This window comes from Balaenoptera borealis (assembly GCF_965194805.1).
Source record: "Balaenoptera borealis genome assembly, chromosome: 2".
Taxonomy (NCBI): Eukaryota; Metazoa; Chordata; class Mammalia; order Artiodactyla; family Balaenopteridae; genus Balaenoptera; species Balaenoptera borealis.
Window position 1 is genome coordinate 146967098 of NC_138867.1, and position 20218 is coordinate 146987315.

Genomic DNA, 20218 nt, shown 5'->3' on the forward strand with positions numbered 1-20218 from the left:
ATTTTTTAAAAGGCAAAATTAGGATACTCTTTGCTAATTGAGCTCTTTTTTGCTTTCACTTAAATTCATTGGCATTTATTTTGGTCTCTGTTGAGTGAGCAAATAATTGGTTAACATCCTCTTGCCAATAAATTACATCCTGTACAAAGTTAGCTGTGAATTTGAGCCAACATGTTACTTCTACGAAGTTGAGCTATGAAGTTGAGCCAACATGTTACCTCTCCAAACCAAACTATCTCAGTATTTTATCATTTACGACATCTTTCGCACGGCTTTATCTCTTTCTTCTGGTCTTCATTTATCCTTTCCGCTGTTTCGACATGCTTCATTAACATGCTGAATCCAACCTACAACTCTTATAAGAATACAGGTCTCACCGTATATGCAGTAGCCGTAGACAGTATTGCTGCCCCGTAATGTTGCTCATCGGTAAAGATAGCTCTTTACTGTTTCACAATTTGAGCCACTATTTTAGCACCTCTCTCCCTCTCTCTCGAATAAATGAAAGGTGAGCTAAAATCAGGCTGTACACCAGAGAGGTTAAAGGGGCCCAAAGAATCTCTCCTTATTATCCGTATAAGCAGATGGATTCTCTTTTTTTGTTGTTGTTTTTAACATCTTTATTGGAGTATAATTGCTTTACAATCGTGTGTTAGTTTCTGCTTTATAACAAAGTGAATCAGTTATACATATACATATGTTCCCATATCTCTTCCCTCTTGCATCTCCCTCCTTTTGACTTGAGATAATTTGAGATGGGTTTCTGCTACTTGCACCTTAAAGGGCCCTAACAGAGAGAGATTATAAAAAGCTCTAAGAAGAATGATTAAGAAACCAGGCTGTGAAAAGAACGCATTAAGTGTCACAAAGGGTGTGCTAATGAGGAGAATAAAAGAGAAAAGGAATGTGATCTGGGCTGGGATGTAGCAATAAATAACAACAGTGCTAATAGTAGCTAGCATTTACTTAGTGCCTCCTTTGCGTGCTGAATATTTTATAGTAATTAAACATGTAATCCTCACAAAGAAAGTTTTGAGATTGATAATGTTATTTATCACTCCCTGTTTATAGAAAAGGCAAAGAAAGCAGGGCGTGATTAGGAAATTTGCCCCCAAATTCACATAACAGGGGCTAGAGCTGGACTTCAGTTCTAGGCCTGTGATGTTAAGCCCTGGCTTTTTAACTGTGACATTTATTTCTATGCAAAATGTCATATCCCTTGCCTCCCTTTGGCACTGAAGCTGCAGCAGTTTCATAGAGCTCTCCCCATTCCGTTTGAGCAGACACCCTTTCTAAGCTGTTTCTATTTTTAATTTTTTTTAAATGGACACTTTGGATATTTTCATGTATTTTTCGCCTTAAAATAAAAGCAAAAACATGCTTGTTCTCTCATTCACACGTTTCTCTATTGAATACTAGCTGAGTTCCTGCTTTGTGCAGGGCAAAACGCTAGGCACCGAGGGTGCACAGAGAACCAGCGCTTTTCCATTGTTGCTCTGGTTATTCCTGCCAGAGTTCTTAGTCTTTGGGAGAAATGCCTTTCCATGAAAAAAAACCAAAATGAAATTTACAAGAAATTGTCTCATGAGACATGTTGACCTACAGCTTCAGGAAAAATTCTTTTCATCCTAGATTATGAACCGTTAAGTGTCTACAATAGGATGTTGAATCACCAGGTAAAGAGAAAAAGTTGGCTATCAAATAAAGCTGCTTCTTCTGGGAATGTCAGAGAAAAAGAAGCTGGGGTGGCAAAAGCAGCTAAAAAGCAAGAGGAAGCACTAGGTTAATGTTTTTTTTTTTCTTTTTTTAATGAAATAATGCGAGATTGCAAACAACTTCTAAATCTCAGTGCCAACCGTTTGTTCGTTGCTCATGAGTCTTTGCTCGTCTGCTGAGGTCACTCTGCTGGGAAAGGGTGTTGATAACAGACCTACTCCTTTTGCCTTTCTTTTTCTGGGTTCAGTGACTTCAAGAGCATCCCCTTCTCATGGTGGACAGCCGGGCCATGCTCTATCTGAAGGCTTTAGGAGAGGATCCTTCCTTTCTTCCTGTCTTCTAGTGGTCACCAGCAATCCCTGGCATTCCTTACCTTGCAATATTATAACTTCGGCTTCTATCTCTGTCTTAACACGACCATCTTCCTCTGTGTCGCTGTGTCCAAATGTCTTCTCATAAAGACAGCATTCATTGGATTAGGGCCTATCCGTTACCCAGTATGACCTCATCTTGACATGATTTCATTTCCAAATGTAATCTCTCTTCTTCCACCTCCCAGACTTCATGGTCACTCAGGCCATTCCTTGTGCATGAAGTATGCTCTCCTTTCTCTGCTAGTCATATGCTACTTCAAGGCCTAACTCATGCATTTGCAACCTCCATTACATCCTAAATCTATTGTGGACAGGTTTGAAGACTTGCTCACGGACACATTTTAAAATACTATTTGGCATTTGGTGGGTACTCAGAGCAGTTTGTTGAATTTATTTTAATTGAGAAAAAAATTTGTTTAGTGATTTCTCTGGTGGAGGATCTGTTATGCTCAATTCCAGTCATAGAATTTTACCCGCGGCCTTAATGTGCAGGAAACCATGCCCTTCTCTAGGAAAACAGATTAAACGGAGATGGCATTGAAATAAAGAGCTCCTATTTAGAATTCTAATAAATGATGCCATTAGGTGTGATTTTCTGAAGATATCTCTAATTGGAGTCGTGTCTTATTCAGAAGTGATTAAAGGTGTCATTTAGGCAAAAAAATCAAACTTTTATGTTTGATTACACCTGTAATTATAATGCATTAACAGAACAACTGTAAATACAGAAACCTCATGTGCTTTTGACATCAGCTGCTGTGGAAGCCAAAGGCATGTTAATTACCTTAGGTATTCCATGTCATCAATCCAGTGTCTTAGTTTTATATGGTTAATTTATGTTTTGGCAGGTGATTCAAAATCCTTCTATTTTCATATGTGGACCAGTTTCCAAAATTTCCATCATGTACCAGGGTATGTCTGAGCTATGCGAAGAAACGTTTGGAATTAGGAGAATTTGAATTATCCAGCAATCATCTCTTCTACTTTTCCATTTCTCACTTTGTAGGTGGTAAAACTGAGGTCCTTTCATTGACTGGGTGACACCTCACGCTTTACTTCCGACATGACCTAACCTTCCACTCACGTGTCTTCCAGTGTAAATCCATCTCCTTTAACAAAGTCTTTGATCTTGGTGATTTTCAGGATGTAAGTGGTCAAAACCCAAATCAAACTAGCACGGGACTGTGATTCTAGAAAGTGCAGGCACAGGTGTCTCTGCGTGATGTAAGGACACCATCTAGCCATGATCTCAGTCTTCCCATTTCTTGTCTCCGCTTTCATTTGTGTGGGCTCAATTCCCAGGCAGACTCTTCTTGTGCTGGCAGGATGGCTGCCAGAAGCTGCCACACTCATGTCCTGACCCATCCTCAAATCTTGCTGAAATAAAGAGGTATCTTACCCACCCCACAGGGACGTCCCACGGTTGCATGGCATTGACTGGACTGACTTGGTCACATTTATCTTCCAACAGATCACTGTGGCCAGGAGGGATACAACAGAATACTTGGTCAGGTCTGGGTCATGTGTTCACTCTGGAGTCTGCAGGGGTGTGAGTCCTAGGAGATCGCAAGGATTATGTGTGGAAGAGGGAGGAACCTAAGGTGGAGGTGGGGGCAATGGAAGGAGTCTGACCCAGTCAGGGGTAGCATTTTATCTCTGACTCTTGTTTAGCCTGTGGGCTTAAGGTGATAATAAAAAAACAGACCATATTTCAGTCAATTTTATTATTGTTTTAAAATTCTTTTCAGACAATGTATCACCTTATTGCCTACACCTAGAGAGAACTACTCATGTCTAATCCTCCCTGTTTTTGGTAAGCCACTGTCCCGAGGAAAATATGGACAGAAAAATATATCAGATGTCCATTATTGTTGTGGATCCAGAAAATGGAGGACTATTATTAATAATATTAAAAGTGTCTTAGTGCATGCCGTACTTTGCACTTTACAGAGTGCCTCCCCATACACATCAAATGATTATACCAGATTATTCCTTCATTCATAGATGATGAAACCGAGCTTGAGAGAGTTGAAATGTAGTTCCTGAGATCATATAGCAAGTTAAGCGCTGTATCCATTTTTTAAAGTGTTGGGCTTTTGTATTTATAACCTGGATCAAACATCACAGTCTCATTTTCACTGTTAGCCCTTTTCTTCTAATAGGTGTCAGGGTCGGGAGAAGAGAAAATCATGAGTTAGAAATAAATATGATATGTGGAAAGGTGAGGCACGGTGTCAATAAGTATCAGGATAAAAGACCTCATAATGGAAGAATTTCCATTTGCAGAAAGAGATTAGGAATATCTCTATTCTAGCCAATGCACACTTATTTTCCCCATTAAGCTCTGCACATACCCAAGCATATTTATTATTATTAATATTCAAGAGGAGAATGGGTCAAGAATCTTTTTTTTTTTCTCCACGTAGGATACTCTTTGGATCAACTGATCACTTATTGATAAAGTAAAATCTTTAGCCACACCCTAATGTGCAAACTCAGAAAGTTTTAAGAGGAACTGCCACCGGCAAGCCAAATCAAGACCCTGTGGTTTTCAGCAGTGTTCAAAAACTCTGATGGTCATGACAAGACCTAGGCTGCTTATGAAAAATACAGTTCACTTGGTCCCACCCCCAAACTTACTAATCTAGAATCTTTGGCTGTGGTCAAGGTAAATATTCTTTTAATAAGTTCCCCAATATTGGTATTTGATTGTTAAAGTTGTTCCTTTGTTCATCCAATAAACATTTATCAAATACCTACTATGTATATTTTTCTACATTGGGATACATCAATAAAAAAAAAAAGGCTAGAATGTATACCCTTAAGCAGGAGAGACAGATGCCAAATGAAGAGCATAATAAATAAGTCAACTATATGACATGATGGATGGAGAAATAAAAAGCAGAGCAGGTATGGGGTCAAGTGTATCTGGGTGGGTGTGGTTAGGGAGTAGAGGGCAGTACCAAATTGGGTAGTAAGGCTAGGACTTATTGAAAGACCGGAAGGGGAAGAGGGAATTACTCAAGCAGATTCTTGGGAGGATGGTTCCAGGCAGAAGGAACAGAGTGTAAGCCCTGGTCAGAAGCATGTCTAGTTCATCTGAAGTAGAGCAGGAAGGTCAGTGTGGCTGGAGCTCAGAGAACCAGGGGAGAGTAATAAGATCCAGCATCAGCTAGGCGCATGCGGGGATTTGGGCTACGTATAGACTTTCAGGCCATTTTAAGAAAGTTGGCTTTTACTCTGATTGAAATACAGAGGCATCATAGCCTTTCGAGCAGAACAATTCTATGATCTGTCTTGCCTTTTAAAAAGATCAGTCTGGCTGTTGTGTTGAAAACAGTCTGTAGGGCAGCAAGGGGTAGCTACAGGAAGACCAGCTAGAAGCCTTGTTGAAATCATCCAGATAAAAGATTGTGGTGACTCAGACAAGGCTGGTAACAGGGAAGAGGATGAGAATTAGTCAGATTCTGGATATATTTTGAAGTTATAGCCAGCATGATTTTCAGATGAATTAGAAGTAAGGTGAGCAGAAAAGAGGAATAAAAAATGACTACAGGTGTCTTGGCCAGACTAACTGAAGTTGTCACCAACTTTGGAAGAAAGATCAGTCTTGAACATTTGAGATGTCCATTAGACATTCAAAATATAATGTCAAGAAACTAGACAACAAGAAACGCCCCTGGAGTTTAGGGGAGGAGTATGGAATGAAGATATCAGTTTGAGGCACTCCAGCATGAAGTGGTTGGGGAGCAGATGAGAAACCAGCAAAGGGCTCTGAGGAAGGGCAATCAGTGAAGCAGAAGCAAAACCCAGAGAGCGCTAAGAAGGCTGGTTTCATGAGCCAGTGTCCACTATTAAACAGCTTGTGCTGTCACCTAATACTATGCTTACCCATACTTGGGGTTACTTTTGGTTCTGCAGAACACATGGATTTTATTCAGTTATTTAACAAATAGTTAAGCAGGATGCTGTGTGCTGGGAATTCATCATCAGTCTTTGGAGCCAAGAAATCTCCCCAGATAAAGTGATGTTTAAGTTTTTACCTGGAAAATGTGAATAGGAATTCATGAAAGACGGAGTTTTAGGGATGAGAAAAAATGTTTCAGGAAGAAGAAACAGTAAGAGCAAAGGCCTAGAAAGGCAAGGGAATGAATACTGTCTCTGTGGAGTTGAAAGTAATTCAGCCTGGTGGGAGCTTGGGACTCAAGGACAGGATGAAAAAGCAAGATCTAGAAATGAGCAATAAACAGATCACAAAGGACTTTGAGTACCATGATAAATTTAAAGGTTTTCCTTAGGTTAAAGTAGAAAGTTTGAAGGTTTATAAGAAGGGAAGTGACAATTAGACTTTATGTTTTGATACCTGGTAAAGTGAGTGCCTATGCTTTTATTTTCATTTTTATAGCATGTAATTATTTGCTCTTTATTATTAAATATCTTCTTCCTTACTAAAAAACAAAAACAAAAAAAAAACCCCAAAAAACATAAAAACAACATAGGCTATTGCAATGGTTAATTTCATGTGTCAACTCCACTGGGCTATGATGCTCAGATAGTCAAGCGTTATTCTGGATGTTTCTGTGAGGGTGTTTTTTGGATGAGGTTAACATTGAAACCGGTGACTCTGAGTAAAGCAGATTGCCCTCCATATTGCGGATGGGTCTCATCCAATCAGTGGAAGGCCTGAATAGAAAAAAAGATTGACTTCCTTGAGCAAGAAGAAATTCTGCCAGCAGATGCCCTTTGGACTTGAACTACAACATCAGGTCTTTCCCAGCTTCCAGACTGAGGGCCTTTGCATTTGAATAGCAACTTTAGCCCTTCCCTGAGTCTCCAGCCTGCTAGTCTACCTTTCAAATTTTAGATGTGCCAGCCTCCATAACTGCATGAGAAAATTCCTTAAAATAAATTTCTCTCTATGTATACACACATCCTATCGGCTCTGTCTGTCTGTAAAACCCTAACTAACATAGCTGAGAGGGGGAGATTGGAAGCAGGAGGACTCCCAGGCTCTGCATATGCCATGTAGGCTTGGGAAGCTCCCTGAGCATTTGTTTTTCCCTGCCTACTCCACACCAGGGATCTCAGAGAGGCTGTCCTGAGTGCTCCAAGACTGCTCCTGGCATGAGAGCCAGAGCCAGGATCCAGCGTCCTTACTATCTGCCAAAGCTGGACCAGGAAAAACTCCCTTCAAACTGGCACGATCCCGCCTGTAATTTAATTTTAGATAAAGATTCTTAAACATTTAGAAGTTTTTATTTATTAATCTTCTTGTACTTTGTATGCATCCATAGTTCTGTTTTATCAAGAGAGATTCTTTAAATGCTCAAATGACTTCCTGGCAAGTCGAATGAGAAATGAGAATGAATAAATAAAGAGCTGGCAAGCCACTTCTGAAACGTGCCAACCTCAAGTGGATCTATGATCCATCCAAGGGTGTTTTGAAGCGTGGGGAGAAAACTAGGTGTAAAAAGAATCCTTCCATTTTTTTGTCAGGCTTGGTCCACTCAGAGAATGAGAAACGTGAACTCTACCCTGGGCCACTCCTGTACTGATGTTCCAAGAACCCTGATATTTCCCTGCCATTAATCTCACACAATTTCAGGAGCATTTATTAGCCTGCACATTCAGCAACTCTCTTGATCTCCTGGGAAACTTCTACTGGCCAGGTTTACTCATGTCCAGTTGACCAGTTGACAAGAGAGGCGGGCTTTCTCTCTCTGTGTTGTCTTAGCTATAAAGAAAGTCCAACCTTTACTGCTGAGACATAAATAACAACAACAACATAATCTTCCACACTGAAAAGTATTGCTTTTGTAATTCATAATTTAAAAAAATGAAGACAGAGAAAAGATAATGATATTTAAAGAGAAAGAGAGAAAGTAGATTTTCAAAATCCTTTGAAAGATGTGTTTAAGTTACTTGATTTCTTTCAACAGCTCTCTGCTCTCAGCCAGATAAATTAAGGGGAACATCAAAAATATCTAGAATTTGACAATTCTCAGCTTTTAAAAATAACATTTTAAAAATGTAAACCTATAAACATAAAATGGAACCTTAGGAGTAAACACTTCTCTCTTCTTTTTAATCCCCTAAAGATTTTGGACTTGTTTCTAATTTCACTGTCAAAGATGCTGTATCTCCAAAAGCTAAACTGAGGCTGTGGAATGTATCGGGTAGCAGCTAAGTAAAGGGGTTAAGGGCGTGGGATTTGGAGTTGGCCAGCTCTGGGATGCAATACCAATCATTGCCATTTTGTGTCCTCTGCAACATAGATACGGCAACAGTTCACACCTCACAGAGTTGTTTAGAGAACTGAATTCATATCACAGTCTGGGAGGGGAGAGTGTCAGGTGCTGGAAATATTTCTCAGGTTCTTCTTTCCTTCCTCCCTTTATTTCGTCTTGTCCTCTTCCCTTTCTTCCTCCTTCTCTCCTTTCCCAGGACACCAAGGTGGGAGCAGGTTCTTCTGCTCATCACTATGGATTAGTGATTTTCAAACTGTTTTGTTTATCAACCAATAATACTTTTTTTTAAAAAATATATATGTTAGGTATTTTATTTATTTATTTATTTATTTATTTATTTATTTATTTATTTATGGCTGTGTTGGGTCTTCGTTTCTGTGCGAGGGCTTTCTCCAGTTGTGGCAAGCGGGGGCCACTCCTCATCGCGGTGCGCGGGCCTCTCACTGTCGCGGCCTCTCTTGTTGCAGAGCACAGGCTCCAGACGCGCAGGCTCAGTAATTGTGGCTCATGGGCCTAGTTGCTCCGTGGCATGTGGGATCCTCCCAGACCAGGGCTCGAACCCGTGTCCCCTGCATTGGCAGGCAGATTCTCAACCACTGCGCCACCAGGGAAGCCCCCAATAATACATTTTATTATTGTGATTAGGATGAAATTTCTTCTTTGCATTTGCAGTTCCCCTCTCCAGCCATTGCTGCTTCATCTCAGAAATTTCTGGATACTTTTTTTTATTAGTTCTTTTTTTTTTTTTTTTTTAAATCATCTGTAAACTACACTTATTGTGCTTACTGGGCACTGGGCACATCAGATACAAAAGAGTTGGGATGGGGGCAGGTAAGAACTTAAGAAATTAAACATACACATTAATTTTACCATGAATTCTAACTTCTAGGGAAGTACAAAATTTGTACAAGTTATACTTTATAATGAAATTTTGATGTCCGTCAAAAGGATAAGCTATACATACAATGCAATCAAAATGTTTTAAAATTGTGCTTAATATCACAGAACTACCCTGAAATGGGTTGATAAAATGCCTATACAGCATTATACACATATATTTCTCGTTAAAGATTGCTTGTAAAGTACAAACACTTTGACCCCATTGCTGAGAAATCTATGGCTGACAACTGTATGTGCAGTTCCTCTAAGAAACATCGCAGCATTTGTAGCCCATCTCTCCGTTAAACTCCACCATATTTTAGTTTCACTTACTATCGAGTTTTCTTCAGAACCGTTTATATTTCTTTTGTCTGATCATCTTCTTCGAGTTTCCTGATTTCATTTTTTAAACAATTTATAGTTTCACGACTTGCTTTTAATCTCTCCTTAAGCTCTGCAATTTCAAAGCTTGGTTTTTTTTTTTTTTTCGCAGCTTCTAATTTTTCTCTGGTTTTCACTTCAAGTTCTGCAAATTCTGTTTCATGCTTATAGGATCCTAAGGTAAGCTGATGAGATGTTGTTAATAATTGTTGTATCATCGCTGTTGTGTCTTGAAATATCACTTCGTCATAGAGCTCTGAAACCACTCTCTTTTTTCCCAGTATTGCATTGGTGTCTGATTGAAATAGCTTTAATTAATGATACAGGGTTACAGGTCTTTCATTAGGATCAATGAAAAATATTTTGATGACTATTTCGAATTTACCCCAACCTGTTTCAGTAATTTCATATGGAGGCTTAGTAACAACTCTTAAAGGACTGCCATAGCTTTCATGTAATTTAAATTGGATTTTCTTCACATGTTGACATATCCTCATTTCTATATGGTTTTACATATACTGTCCACTGATGGGTGTGCCCATCCTCTTCTCTTTTCTTTCCAAAATGTCGAGCAACATTACCATAAACGATTGGTTTAACGATAGTAACCCCCTTCACTCTCCCGCCGGAGTCAGGCCCAGATTCGGCCATTCTCTTGAACATATTGTCCTACGGAAGAAGCCGGCGCCGCCAGGGAAAGAGACCGGGGCGGCGGACTCGCCGCTCCGCTCAGAGGCCCCGCGCCTCCCGCGCGGTACCAGGAGGAGGGTTTCTGGCCGAAGGAGGACGGGTCAGCAGGGCTCGGGGTGCTGAGGGATCACCAACGCCTCACCGCGGGGGGAGCGTCGCGGAGAGGAGAGCGGTGGAGAGCGGGACCTTTTATTAGTTCTTCACTTTCAGGTTCATTCACTAAATTCCAGTCTACACAGGGTCTTTGGGGAGGTGGAAATACGTGGGTAGCTTCCCTTGCCCACTGAGTTTGTGCCCATGCTTCATCCCCGGAGTTGACATAGTCTAGGAGAATCTTAGGGCCCATGACCCCCCTCCACCCCATCAGTGACGAAGTGCCCCAGAGCCTCCACCCTCGCCTCCCTTTTCTCCCTTCATTGCTCTCCCAGCAGTTCCTTGCCCCTTCAGGACTCTTTGCTCCTCTCCCAAATCCCTGCTCTGGTGGCTCTGTCTTATACTCAGTCAGGGCCATTTGCCTGCTGAGTGGGCCCAGGAGGTGTTGGGGGAGAGTAAGGGGCTTCTGCTCTACCGGTAGGAGACAAAAGCCCTCCGAGTGAGTGATCTAAAAGCCAACCAGACTGTTTACCTTGTGAAAACTTCTGCTGGCAATTTTCTGTACCTATTTCTACTAAAAAAGTTTCTCTATTTTTTGCTTTGAGAGTACACGGAAGTATTTTACTTTCTTACATTTATAAGGTGTCGGCTTCCAGGAAAGGGAAGAAAACTGATCATTCCACCACTATAATGGCATAGAAGCTTGTTCACTCTACACACACTCTCATGGAGCTTGTCATATGCTCCTTCCTCAATCTCGGTGTGAGGATTATGACTCTAAAACCTCAGCATGGATTTTTGGCACAAGAAAGATGAAAGTTTCTGTGTCTCTCCGGCCTTACTGTACCTGCCCGTGAAGTAAAAGATTCAGTGCCGTGGGGGCTTCTTGCATTCTCAGATTAATCTGGCATCACTGGGCTTGCAATTCCTCAAGACGACAACTGGATGGTGCTCAGTAGTGACCGCCTCTTTAGATAGAGCTTGTTTCTCCCCAGTTACCCACAGTCCCCACCACTACCTATTGTATTACACCAGGCCTATGTTATTTGTCTACAATTTCATTAAGCCCTGTGTACACGTTTGAACTTCCAAGACATAAGATATATCAGTCCTTTAACTAAATTTTGTATCTCATTAGCCTTTGGACTTTCAGACCTGGAACCAATTATTCCCCAGCCCCCTTTGGACATCTATTACTAGAAATACTGTATTACTGATCCAATATCAAATTCATGCTGTTGAGTCTCAGCACTTTCCAGGGTGGAGTGACCAAGGACCCACTAGGTCCCAGCAGATGGGAGTGCAGTGATGAATCTAACATCTTAAATGAAGCTGTAGAGGAAAAAAAAAACCACATTTCTTTTCTACTCCATGTTCCAGCCTGTTTGATTCTTTCATGGGTCAAAGACTGCCACTCTAGCGGCACACCTGGGCCAGTGCCACGGGCTGGCTTCCTAAGCTTCATTGGGCCATCTGCTCCGAGGTCTGCCATTTCCCCAGGTCACTACCGCCGAATGGTATGCAGGTCTCCACTCGCCTGGGACCTGCTGCTTTTCTCCTTCCCAGTCTCAGAGAAAGCATCCCTCCCTCTCTCCTTACCCTGAAAGACACTCATGTTCCTCAGTACCTGTGGGGTGCTAAGCATCATCTCTGAGTATCTTCCAGCAGTGTCTCCCTTCTATCCAATACAAATCTCTGAAATGAAAAGATACATATATATATATATATATAAATACTAATGACCTAGTTGGCTACCGGAAACAAAAGGAAAGATCAGAACATGCACAAATCAAGACATTGATAAGAAGCCTAATCGTTTGGGGCTTGTCTGGAACTTGTCATCCCATGATCATTCCTTGGTTCTAGGCCATGTGGTGGGGTGATGCTGTAGTAGGTAATGTGCACATTTGGCTAATGCTCAGATACAGAGATTTGAAGAGACAAGAATGTGTTTATTTTGTTGCTGTCTGCTTTAGGAAATCAAGGACTGTGGACTGATTGTGTGTCCTGCCATCCCTGAGAATTTTTCTCACTAAACTGGTATTATTCTGGGAGGTGGATCTAACAGTTTACAAAAATACTCTGTATGGGAAATGTCATATGATATTTCATAATTAGAACAAGTTTCAGAAGAGAGCAAGGGTAGTTTCACTTTAGGAAATTATAGTAGTTAGAATATGAGTGGGGGAATTTTCTCATTACCAATTGATTAGCTTTTTCGGGGGGAAATATCTGGGAATGTTCTCCTCTCAAGGTAAGTAATAGACCATGACCCCACCTACAGTAGCATTTCCTATTGGCCCTCTCAGCATACCCCGCCCACACAGGCTCACGAACACACACGCACACACACGCACGCACGCACCACCAGTTATATGAACGTGTTTTTGGATTTGAGCGTACATGTGTTCTCTCTGCTGGACAGAAATGTTGAAAGTTAGCATGAAGGATAGCAAATGCAAATGGAAGAATTGTACATTTCTAGATGATACGATTTGCAATTTGCAATGTAAGCTGGCAGGAACTGCGTCTTCACTATAGGTGAGTTTTTTTCGGTAGTGTCATCCCTTGGTAGCTATAGCTCCTTTTAATCATGACTTTATTGGACAATTTTGCCCTGACAGGCTGCCTTGCTCAGGTGGACAGAGTCTATGAGGTGCTATTTGGACATTTGAAAGTCAATAAGAGTGAAAGACACTAGGCTTGTCCCCAACTAATTAGCTGGCCTCAGGAGAGTTCCCATGCATTTGAGAGCTTCCATATAATCCAAGAGGGTAGGGGCCTTGTGAGCCTAAGCGCTAATTTTCCACTAGCATTACAAGGTCTGGCAGATGGCAGGCTCTCTGCAAATGTTTCTTGGGAAATGACCAAAATGAATGAGAACTGAACATGCCTGGGCACCCACTTTTAATGATGAGGTGGAATTTGCAAGGAATTGCGGGTGAGTCCAGGCTGGGTAGGAATCCAAGTTCTTCTACTCTCACGGGCAAGGTACTTATTCTTTCTGATCTTGAATTTCTGCTACTCTTAGGAATATGGTAAGGATTAAGTAAGTATTCAATTCACAAAGTACTTAGTGTAACGTCTTCAGAGGACATATGTAGAATGTTAAATGAATCACGTTTGTCATATATTTTCATGATTGAAGCCAAGTTCTTAATTAATTACCCATAAGTATATAACCTAAGAGAACATTTAATAATTACTATGACGTTTTAGGTATCATGATAGAATTCATGATAAAACATGCTGAATATTCTAGTAACGATTATAATTAATAATAGCAACACTACTGTTGTTGCTATTATCTACTGTCATCTACTGTTTACACACCACTTAACGTGTTTGTACTATGCTAAGGACTTCTTACGGGTTATTTCATTTCAACTATACAACAGCTCTATGAAGGAGGTACAATTATATTTTTTTCTTCAGATAAGAAAAATGAGAGGCGGATGGATTAGATAGCTGCGCAATCATACACCTAATATGTGACAAATCAGAGCTCAAACTCAAGTCTGCCCTAGAGCCCATCTCAAGTTCTCAAATTTTTATTGCTTTTTAGAAAAGCTATAATTCTACAATCTAACTCATAGTCATAGATCAAAAAAATTCTGAACTCAATGAAACCACTTATACACACATCGTTTTAAGTTTTATTTATACTTCTTAGTTCAAGAATTACACACTAGCCAACATTATTATATATTTACATGCTGAAAGTGGCTGTAATGTTTAAATCCAAGAAAATAATTCTTATGTGTTAGGCATTTATAACCCTCATTTGTTACTATCTCATGTATCCCAGAGATTGTAGTAGTCCTGTTTTTTAGAAAGACATGAAAATAGATGCAATGATATCCACTTGTGTTTTGCATTTTCTAGCCATTGGAAAATGTGCATTATGTGCATATTAAGAAAGGCTACAAGGTAATTAGTAAGGCTGATAATCACTACATTGTGAAGAAACTAGAATATCACTTTTTATAAAAGGACAATTCAGAACTGTGCAGGGACAATATTCATAACAGAACTATTTAAACACCCATGCAAATAAAAACTTTAAAATGTTATGGAATTTAAATTATTTTCAACTTTGAATTAATATGTTTAAAATGACCACTGAACTCAAATTATTGAACTAAAAAGAGAAAGATACAAGCTGATGAAACTGTCAACTTGCTTCAGATGGTGCCAGGACACACATATGGGCATCAGAATAATGACATGTGACAGGAAAGAGACATTTGGTTTTAAAGTTAAAAAAACACAAAGATTTGTTCTTCATTTTGGATCACATTTACCTTTTTCACAAAACAAATTCTCAAAGCAAATTAAAACCCGATGTCAGCGTTTTGCATTCATCTATGGATTTACAGAAATGTTTTACTTCAATTTGCAAATAACTAATAGATATTTAAGTGTTTTTTTTTTCTTAAATGACTTGTTTAGTGTGGTATCTTAATTAGCATTCTGTTGGCTCCTTACTACTTTTTACAATGTTCCTAGTGTATGTGGAAAATATTTTTTAAACCTTTGGTGTGAAGCAGTGTCTTTTTTTCCCATTTTCCCTCATTTTTTCTTTTTCCTTTCCTTATTTATTTTTTAATAATTCTGGAGTCTTTGGTTAAAAGGAACAATACTACCTAAGGACAAAATGCTATTATTAAAAAAAAGGTCTTCTCTATGTATTATGTGTAACACATTTCTGGAGCAGGTATGAATAGTAAGCATTTTTATTTCCTCAAGTGCCATCAATATAAACCTTTACTCTTTGAAAATTGAGATTTAAGTTATGATCTTTGATTTCTTAAACTCTTACATATAAAAAATTCTATCAAGTAATCAATGATCATTTCTGCTTTTCCCAGTTGCCATTTCTAAGGCTATCTCTTGGTTGTTTCATCGACTACATAAACACTATAGTATTTCCCATAGAAAGGGCAAGAGTGGGAATGACTGAGCTGGCAAGTAAAAGAGTATGTGTGTTGTGTGTGTGTGTGTGTGTGTGTGTCTGTGTGTCTGTGTGTCTGTGTGATAGCAAATTGAAACCCTTCTGTCTGGGATCCCAAACCATTTATGCAAAAGGATGTTTAAATTTCTCTGCTGGGGCTGCAGCAACTGTACTTAGTAAAAAATAAATAAAAATTAAGGGAAAAAAACCTAAACAATTATTTGTATCTATCGACTATTCATTTACAGCATGTTTAATTATTTACATAATAACACATCAACTTAAGCCATAAACAGAATTAGCGTGTTACCTTACCATAAAATACAAATTAGAAGTTAAAAATATTTAAGAAATCTGTTTTAATATTTACACACGTTCAGTGAAAATTATGGTTGCTCACATTACATGGACTCTGTATACTCAGCAAAATGGCATGATTGCTACAGTTGAGAGTATCTGCCCTAACCAACATGGTGGGGTTTAGTTATTTTTTTTCCTCCTCCTGGGAGGAATTTTTTTTTTTTTTTATCATTTTGTGTTTTCTTAAGACATTTTTCTTTTTAAATCACCAATGGACAATGTTATTTGTTTCCTTGAAAAAGAGAATAAGTAGACAAGCAATGTGAGAACTAGTTAATTTCCATGTTCTGAGGTACAGTACTATTGTAGTGTCAAACTGTGCCGTGGTTCATAAGAACTGTAGGCATTGATTCGCTGATAGAGAAATGCTCAGTACCCTGTATTACTTGTTTCAATATGTTGATTTGTCAGTTGCCAAATGAAAAATATTCATACACTGATTTAATGAAGGAAATAAAACATATTAGCTTATTCCTTTTGTTTTCCAACATATGAATGCATATATATGTATGTATGTTTACATGGATCTATATATACACATATATACATGTGGATATGTTGTAGACCTGTTTGTTGGCTGCTTTTGTTATTGAGTATGACTTTAATCATAAAATTGGACAACAGTTACCTATAGAAAATGGAAATTGTCTTAGTTGCCAATTTAATGCGGGTCTTGATTAGAATAAACGTGACTCATTTCCCCATTATGCATTCCACTGAACTTTCTCTATGCATTGTGCTTTTGTAAGCTGACAGATTTTTTTGTGTTCCTAATGCTAGAATGTAAAGTCTTCCGGTTCCTAAACCATTTTTTTTATTATTATTATTTTTTCACTTAGCACTGCTTTTGAAGAAATGAGAAAAGGTCTAGATGGCACTGCTTAAATCTTTTCCCGTTATTGAATTGCAGTACAAAGAATTGTAACATTCCTTATGCAAACACATGATTATGTTGCATGAGTTTTCAGTTCTGAAAATGCATTTCATACCTACTAGCAGTCATGTACAATATATATACAGATTGAGATCAAAGATTTCATTTAGACTGTGCATTTTAGAGTCAGAATTTGCCTATGAATTTCACAAAGACGAAAAACACCTTAATTGCTGGCTATCTGGCTGTTTTTTTACCAAAAGAAAAACTATACATATATGTATAAACTGATAGTAATACCATATCAGAATTGCCAAAACACACTTTTGTGGTCCTTAAATTTAAACACTGGATATCAAGCTGACTGGTCTTTTTGAAGACTTAAAGATCTAGCACCCCTCCCTGGCCCTCCCCCAATTTGGTGACTAAAATCCAATTCAAATACAATAAAAATACAGTTTAAGAATAAATTCTATATCTACTGTTATCTCTGGGCAGGATGAGGCAGTTTTTTCTACCTACACGGTTACTGAATGCCAATATATGGATTTCGCTCTAGGGCTTCTGTTTCAAGGTCCCATCTTCTCCTTTTCCCTAGATTTTTCTTATCACTGCAGGCGGAAATGAATCCCTGGTCATATGCTTTTGAGGCTCATGTTGCAAAGCTGCTTCTGTCCACTTTGATCTAGATTTCTCTGTTGACTTCCCTGGACATCAAAATTTTGTTGTAACCATAATGACAATATGAAGGATTTTTATGGCTTTTATGATAATTGCAATTAAGAGCCCACTTTTAGATTGGAGCTCTGAGTTGTCTCTAGAAAAACCTTTCCAGAATGGCATTTTGGAGTTGTACACCTGAGTTGTCAATATGCTCCTTCCTGATATATGCTCCTCAAACTTTAAGCCCTAGTGACAAGGGGCAGGCACTTTTATTAGCGTGATGTCCCAAAATGATTGCCCAGGGGAAAGTGTGTCCCCGGAGAAACTTGAGGACTCTCTGCTCTGAGCCCAGGGGCAGCATGTAGGTTGGATTCTGCCCAAAGATCATACTCAGAGGTGTTCAAGTGTATAATCAAAAAAATAAGGGCCAGAGTTCCCTATGCTGGTGAAAAAAAATATCATCCCATTTGGGGGGGGGGGCAAATTCAGAAAGCTGGATGCTAAACCTTTTTTTTTCCTCTAATAGTGGAAATAGAAGGGCAGCAGGACTCCATCATATTTGAAGCTGCTGAATCATCAGGGAAAGAAAACATACATTTTATCCACAGGCAGATACTGGTCTTGGCTACTATGCACAATTAGGGATGTTACTCTGAAAAGAAGTGTTTATTTTTTAAATAGAAATAGCAAAGTCATCCTCCAAGAAAAAGTTCAATCAAATGAAACTCTAAGGAAAAATGAGCAATTCACTATTTTCTCCGAGAAATGCAAAATACGAACCGCACACTGACAGAATAAAATATATTAGCTTATTCTCTTTCCTATCCAACATATGAATGCATATATCCAATTAGTATAGAAAGAAGCACAATGACATAATTTAAAAATTGAATAAAAACAATACATCGTGCCTGCCTGATTATGTTATATATTTTTCTGCAGTATCAACTGAGGCTCATAACATTCACCATGTTAATGTTATTCTGTTTTGCATGACTTTTCCTATTTTCTTTGATTAGGCAGGTTGCAACATACACAATGAAATCACCCTTAAAAAAATCAAACCCAGCAAACCTACAAAGTAACCCTACTTGTGCACATAATCTTTGAAGTACTGTTTGCTATGAAAGATACAAAGGTGAACTTCACTGCACATAAGGAAACATAGTTCTCTCAAAAGCTCTCCAAAGCCTTACTTTGTCTGTCTCTTAAGAATATAATCAGAATTTCAGAAGCAAGAAAAGTTGGAAAAGACCATTAATCCTCTAAAGAAATGAACAAATCCTTCCTTTGAAATAACCTATTAAATTCAGAAATAAACTGTAGGAAAATGTTGTAGAGACAGCTGACACTGTCTGAGAAAAGCATCCTGTTTGCTATCTCTGTCTGTGCTTTATATTCATATATTGGAATGACTCCCAGTGTAACCTAAGATGCTTCTAATTCCACTAACTTTTCTATTTGGGGGTTGTCTTTTTATTAGATAAACTATAAAAACCTCTCTAGGTATGCTGTCAAAAGCTTGTGAGGTTGGAGGAAAAAAATGTCTCCTGCTCTACCTTTCGCCACTGAACACAGTATGTGTGGACCAGATGCTGCAAGGGGCTGATAAGGGTCATGCTGCTCACTTGCTTTAATTTTGTTACAACAGCTGTTTCTGGATTTTCCACTCTGCTCTGGGTTATTAACTCTTAGTTTAACGACCTCGGAAATAGCCTTTTAGAAAAATTTATTTGGCCCCCATGCATGAAAACATTCAGAAGTCTCCCCTTCTCTAAGTGTCAAAGTGGAAGATGTTGGAGTTGATTCCTATGCTCAAGCAAACAGAGCCTGGCCAAAATGGTTTCCTGAGTCTCTGTCCTGACTCTCCCTATCCTGTTTGAACTACATGAGAACCTTCTACAATCCAGTGGGAATTAACTTCCCATGGCACCATTATCACCTTAATAAGACAGGCATAGACCATCTTCAGTTAGCATGTCTGCATGGCACGGCAGATCACATGCCAACCTTAGGAAGGAAGATGGGAAGTATCTGGGTATGACCGCTTCTCTGCAAAATGACTGATGACGCTATTGACCCTTCTAGAGTATCTTCTAAATGACTGCCCTCCGTATAGGCTGTGTACTAAGCAGATAAAGTGGGACACTCAGACTCAGTCTTGCCAGCATGTGTACAAATCACTTGCATTTTAACTGGAAAACCACAGGGACCTTAGTGTATTCATGACTTAGCAGAAGCAACCCAAATGGTATGAAATGGACCACAGGATAGGCCAGCAACTAAGGTATTTTAGCATCACTTATGTCCTGGAGTGATGTGTTTTCCAAGTTCTACGTCAGGCTGTACAACTGGTTTGAGGAGGAATCTAGTCCTTGCTTCCCATGGGAGGCTATGTTTTAGTTCACATAGTAAAGCCAATAGACGATGTTGAAGAAGGAAAAAACCACTGGGAAGAATATGCGGGACCACCGATCTATGGCATTCACATCAGTCAAGTCGGGGATGGTGATTTTCAGTTGGGAGGCGCGTCTCCGCAGGCGGCTTTTCTTCTGTGCCACGTGCCGTTCCAGGGCATTTCGGCCAAAACTATGCCTGGGCAACCCGGCTTTCCGATACTGGATGCTGGAGGCATCGCAGGCCAGCATTGTGCTCCTGGGGTCTCCAAGTCCCAGCACAGCCTCGGAAGTGGCCATTTCATTTTTTATCTCAAGAGTGCTCAGTAATATGTTCTCATGGGGGTCCATCTGGAAAGGAGAAGAACCAAACAAGACTTTCAAAATAATAAGCCTTTACTGGTGATTATTACACAAGACACTATGATATGTAGTTTAGAAATTTATCATAGTGGTTAAGAGAACTGGATTTGCAGTGACATGATCTAAATTTGAATTGTGGCTCTGCAACTATCACCTATGTGAGTTTCAGCTTCTTCATTTATTAAATGGTATAATAATCCAACCCTAGAGGACGGCTGTAATGACGT

General features: G+C 39.3%; 1 protein-coding gene, 1 long non-coding RNA gene and 1 pseudogene across 8 annotated transcripts in view; 1 reads left to right on the plus strand and 2 right to left on the minus strand.

The window, feature by feature from the left end:
• The window catches only part of LOC309622730, a 400144-nt gene that overhangs the window by 63587 nt on the left and 316339 nt on the right, over positions 1–20218 (plus strand). The gene's annotated exons all lie outside the window — the stretch shown is intronic.
• On the minus strand, positions 975–12030 carry LOC309622715 (YEATS domain-containing protein 4 pseudogene; annotated as a pseudogene). The gene has a single exon. The product of its transcript is annotated as a YEATS domain-containing protein 4 pseudogene (transcript).
• The window catches only part of GABRB2 (gamma-aminobutyric acid type A receptor subunit beta2), a 297652-nt gene continuing 291457 nt past the window's right edge, over positions 14024–20218 (minus strand). For 5 of the 6 annotated variants that reach the window (XM_082378776.1, XM_082378777.1, XM_082378779.1 and 2 more), the window contains one exon: positions 14024–19979. In XM_082378776.1, the coding sequence (XP_082234902.1) occupies positions 19632–19979 (348 nt within the window). In that variant the 3' untranslated portion in view covers positions 14024–19631. The remainder of the gene's footprint in view (positions 19980–20218) is intronic. The other variant, XM_082378781.1, reaches the window with a different exon arrangement.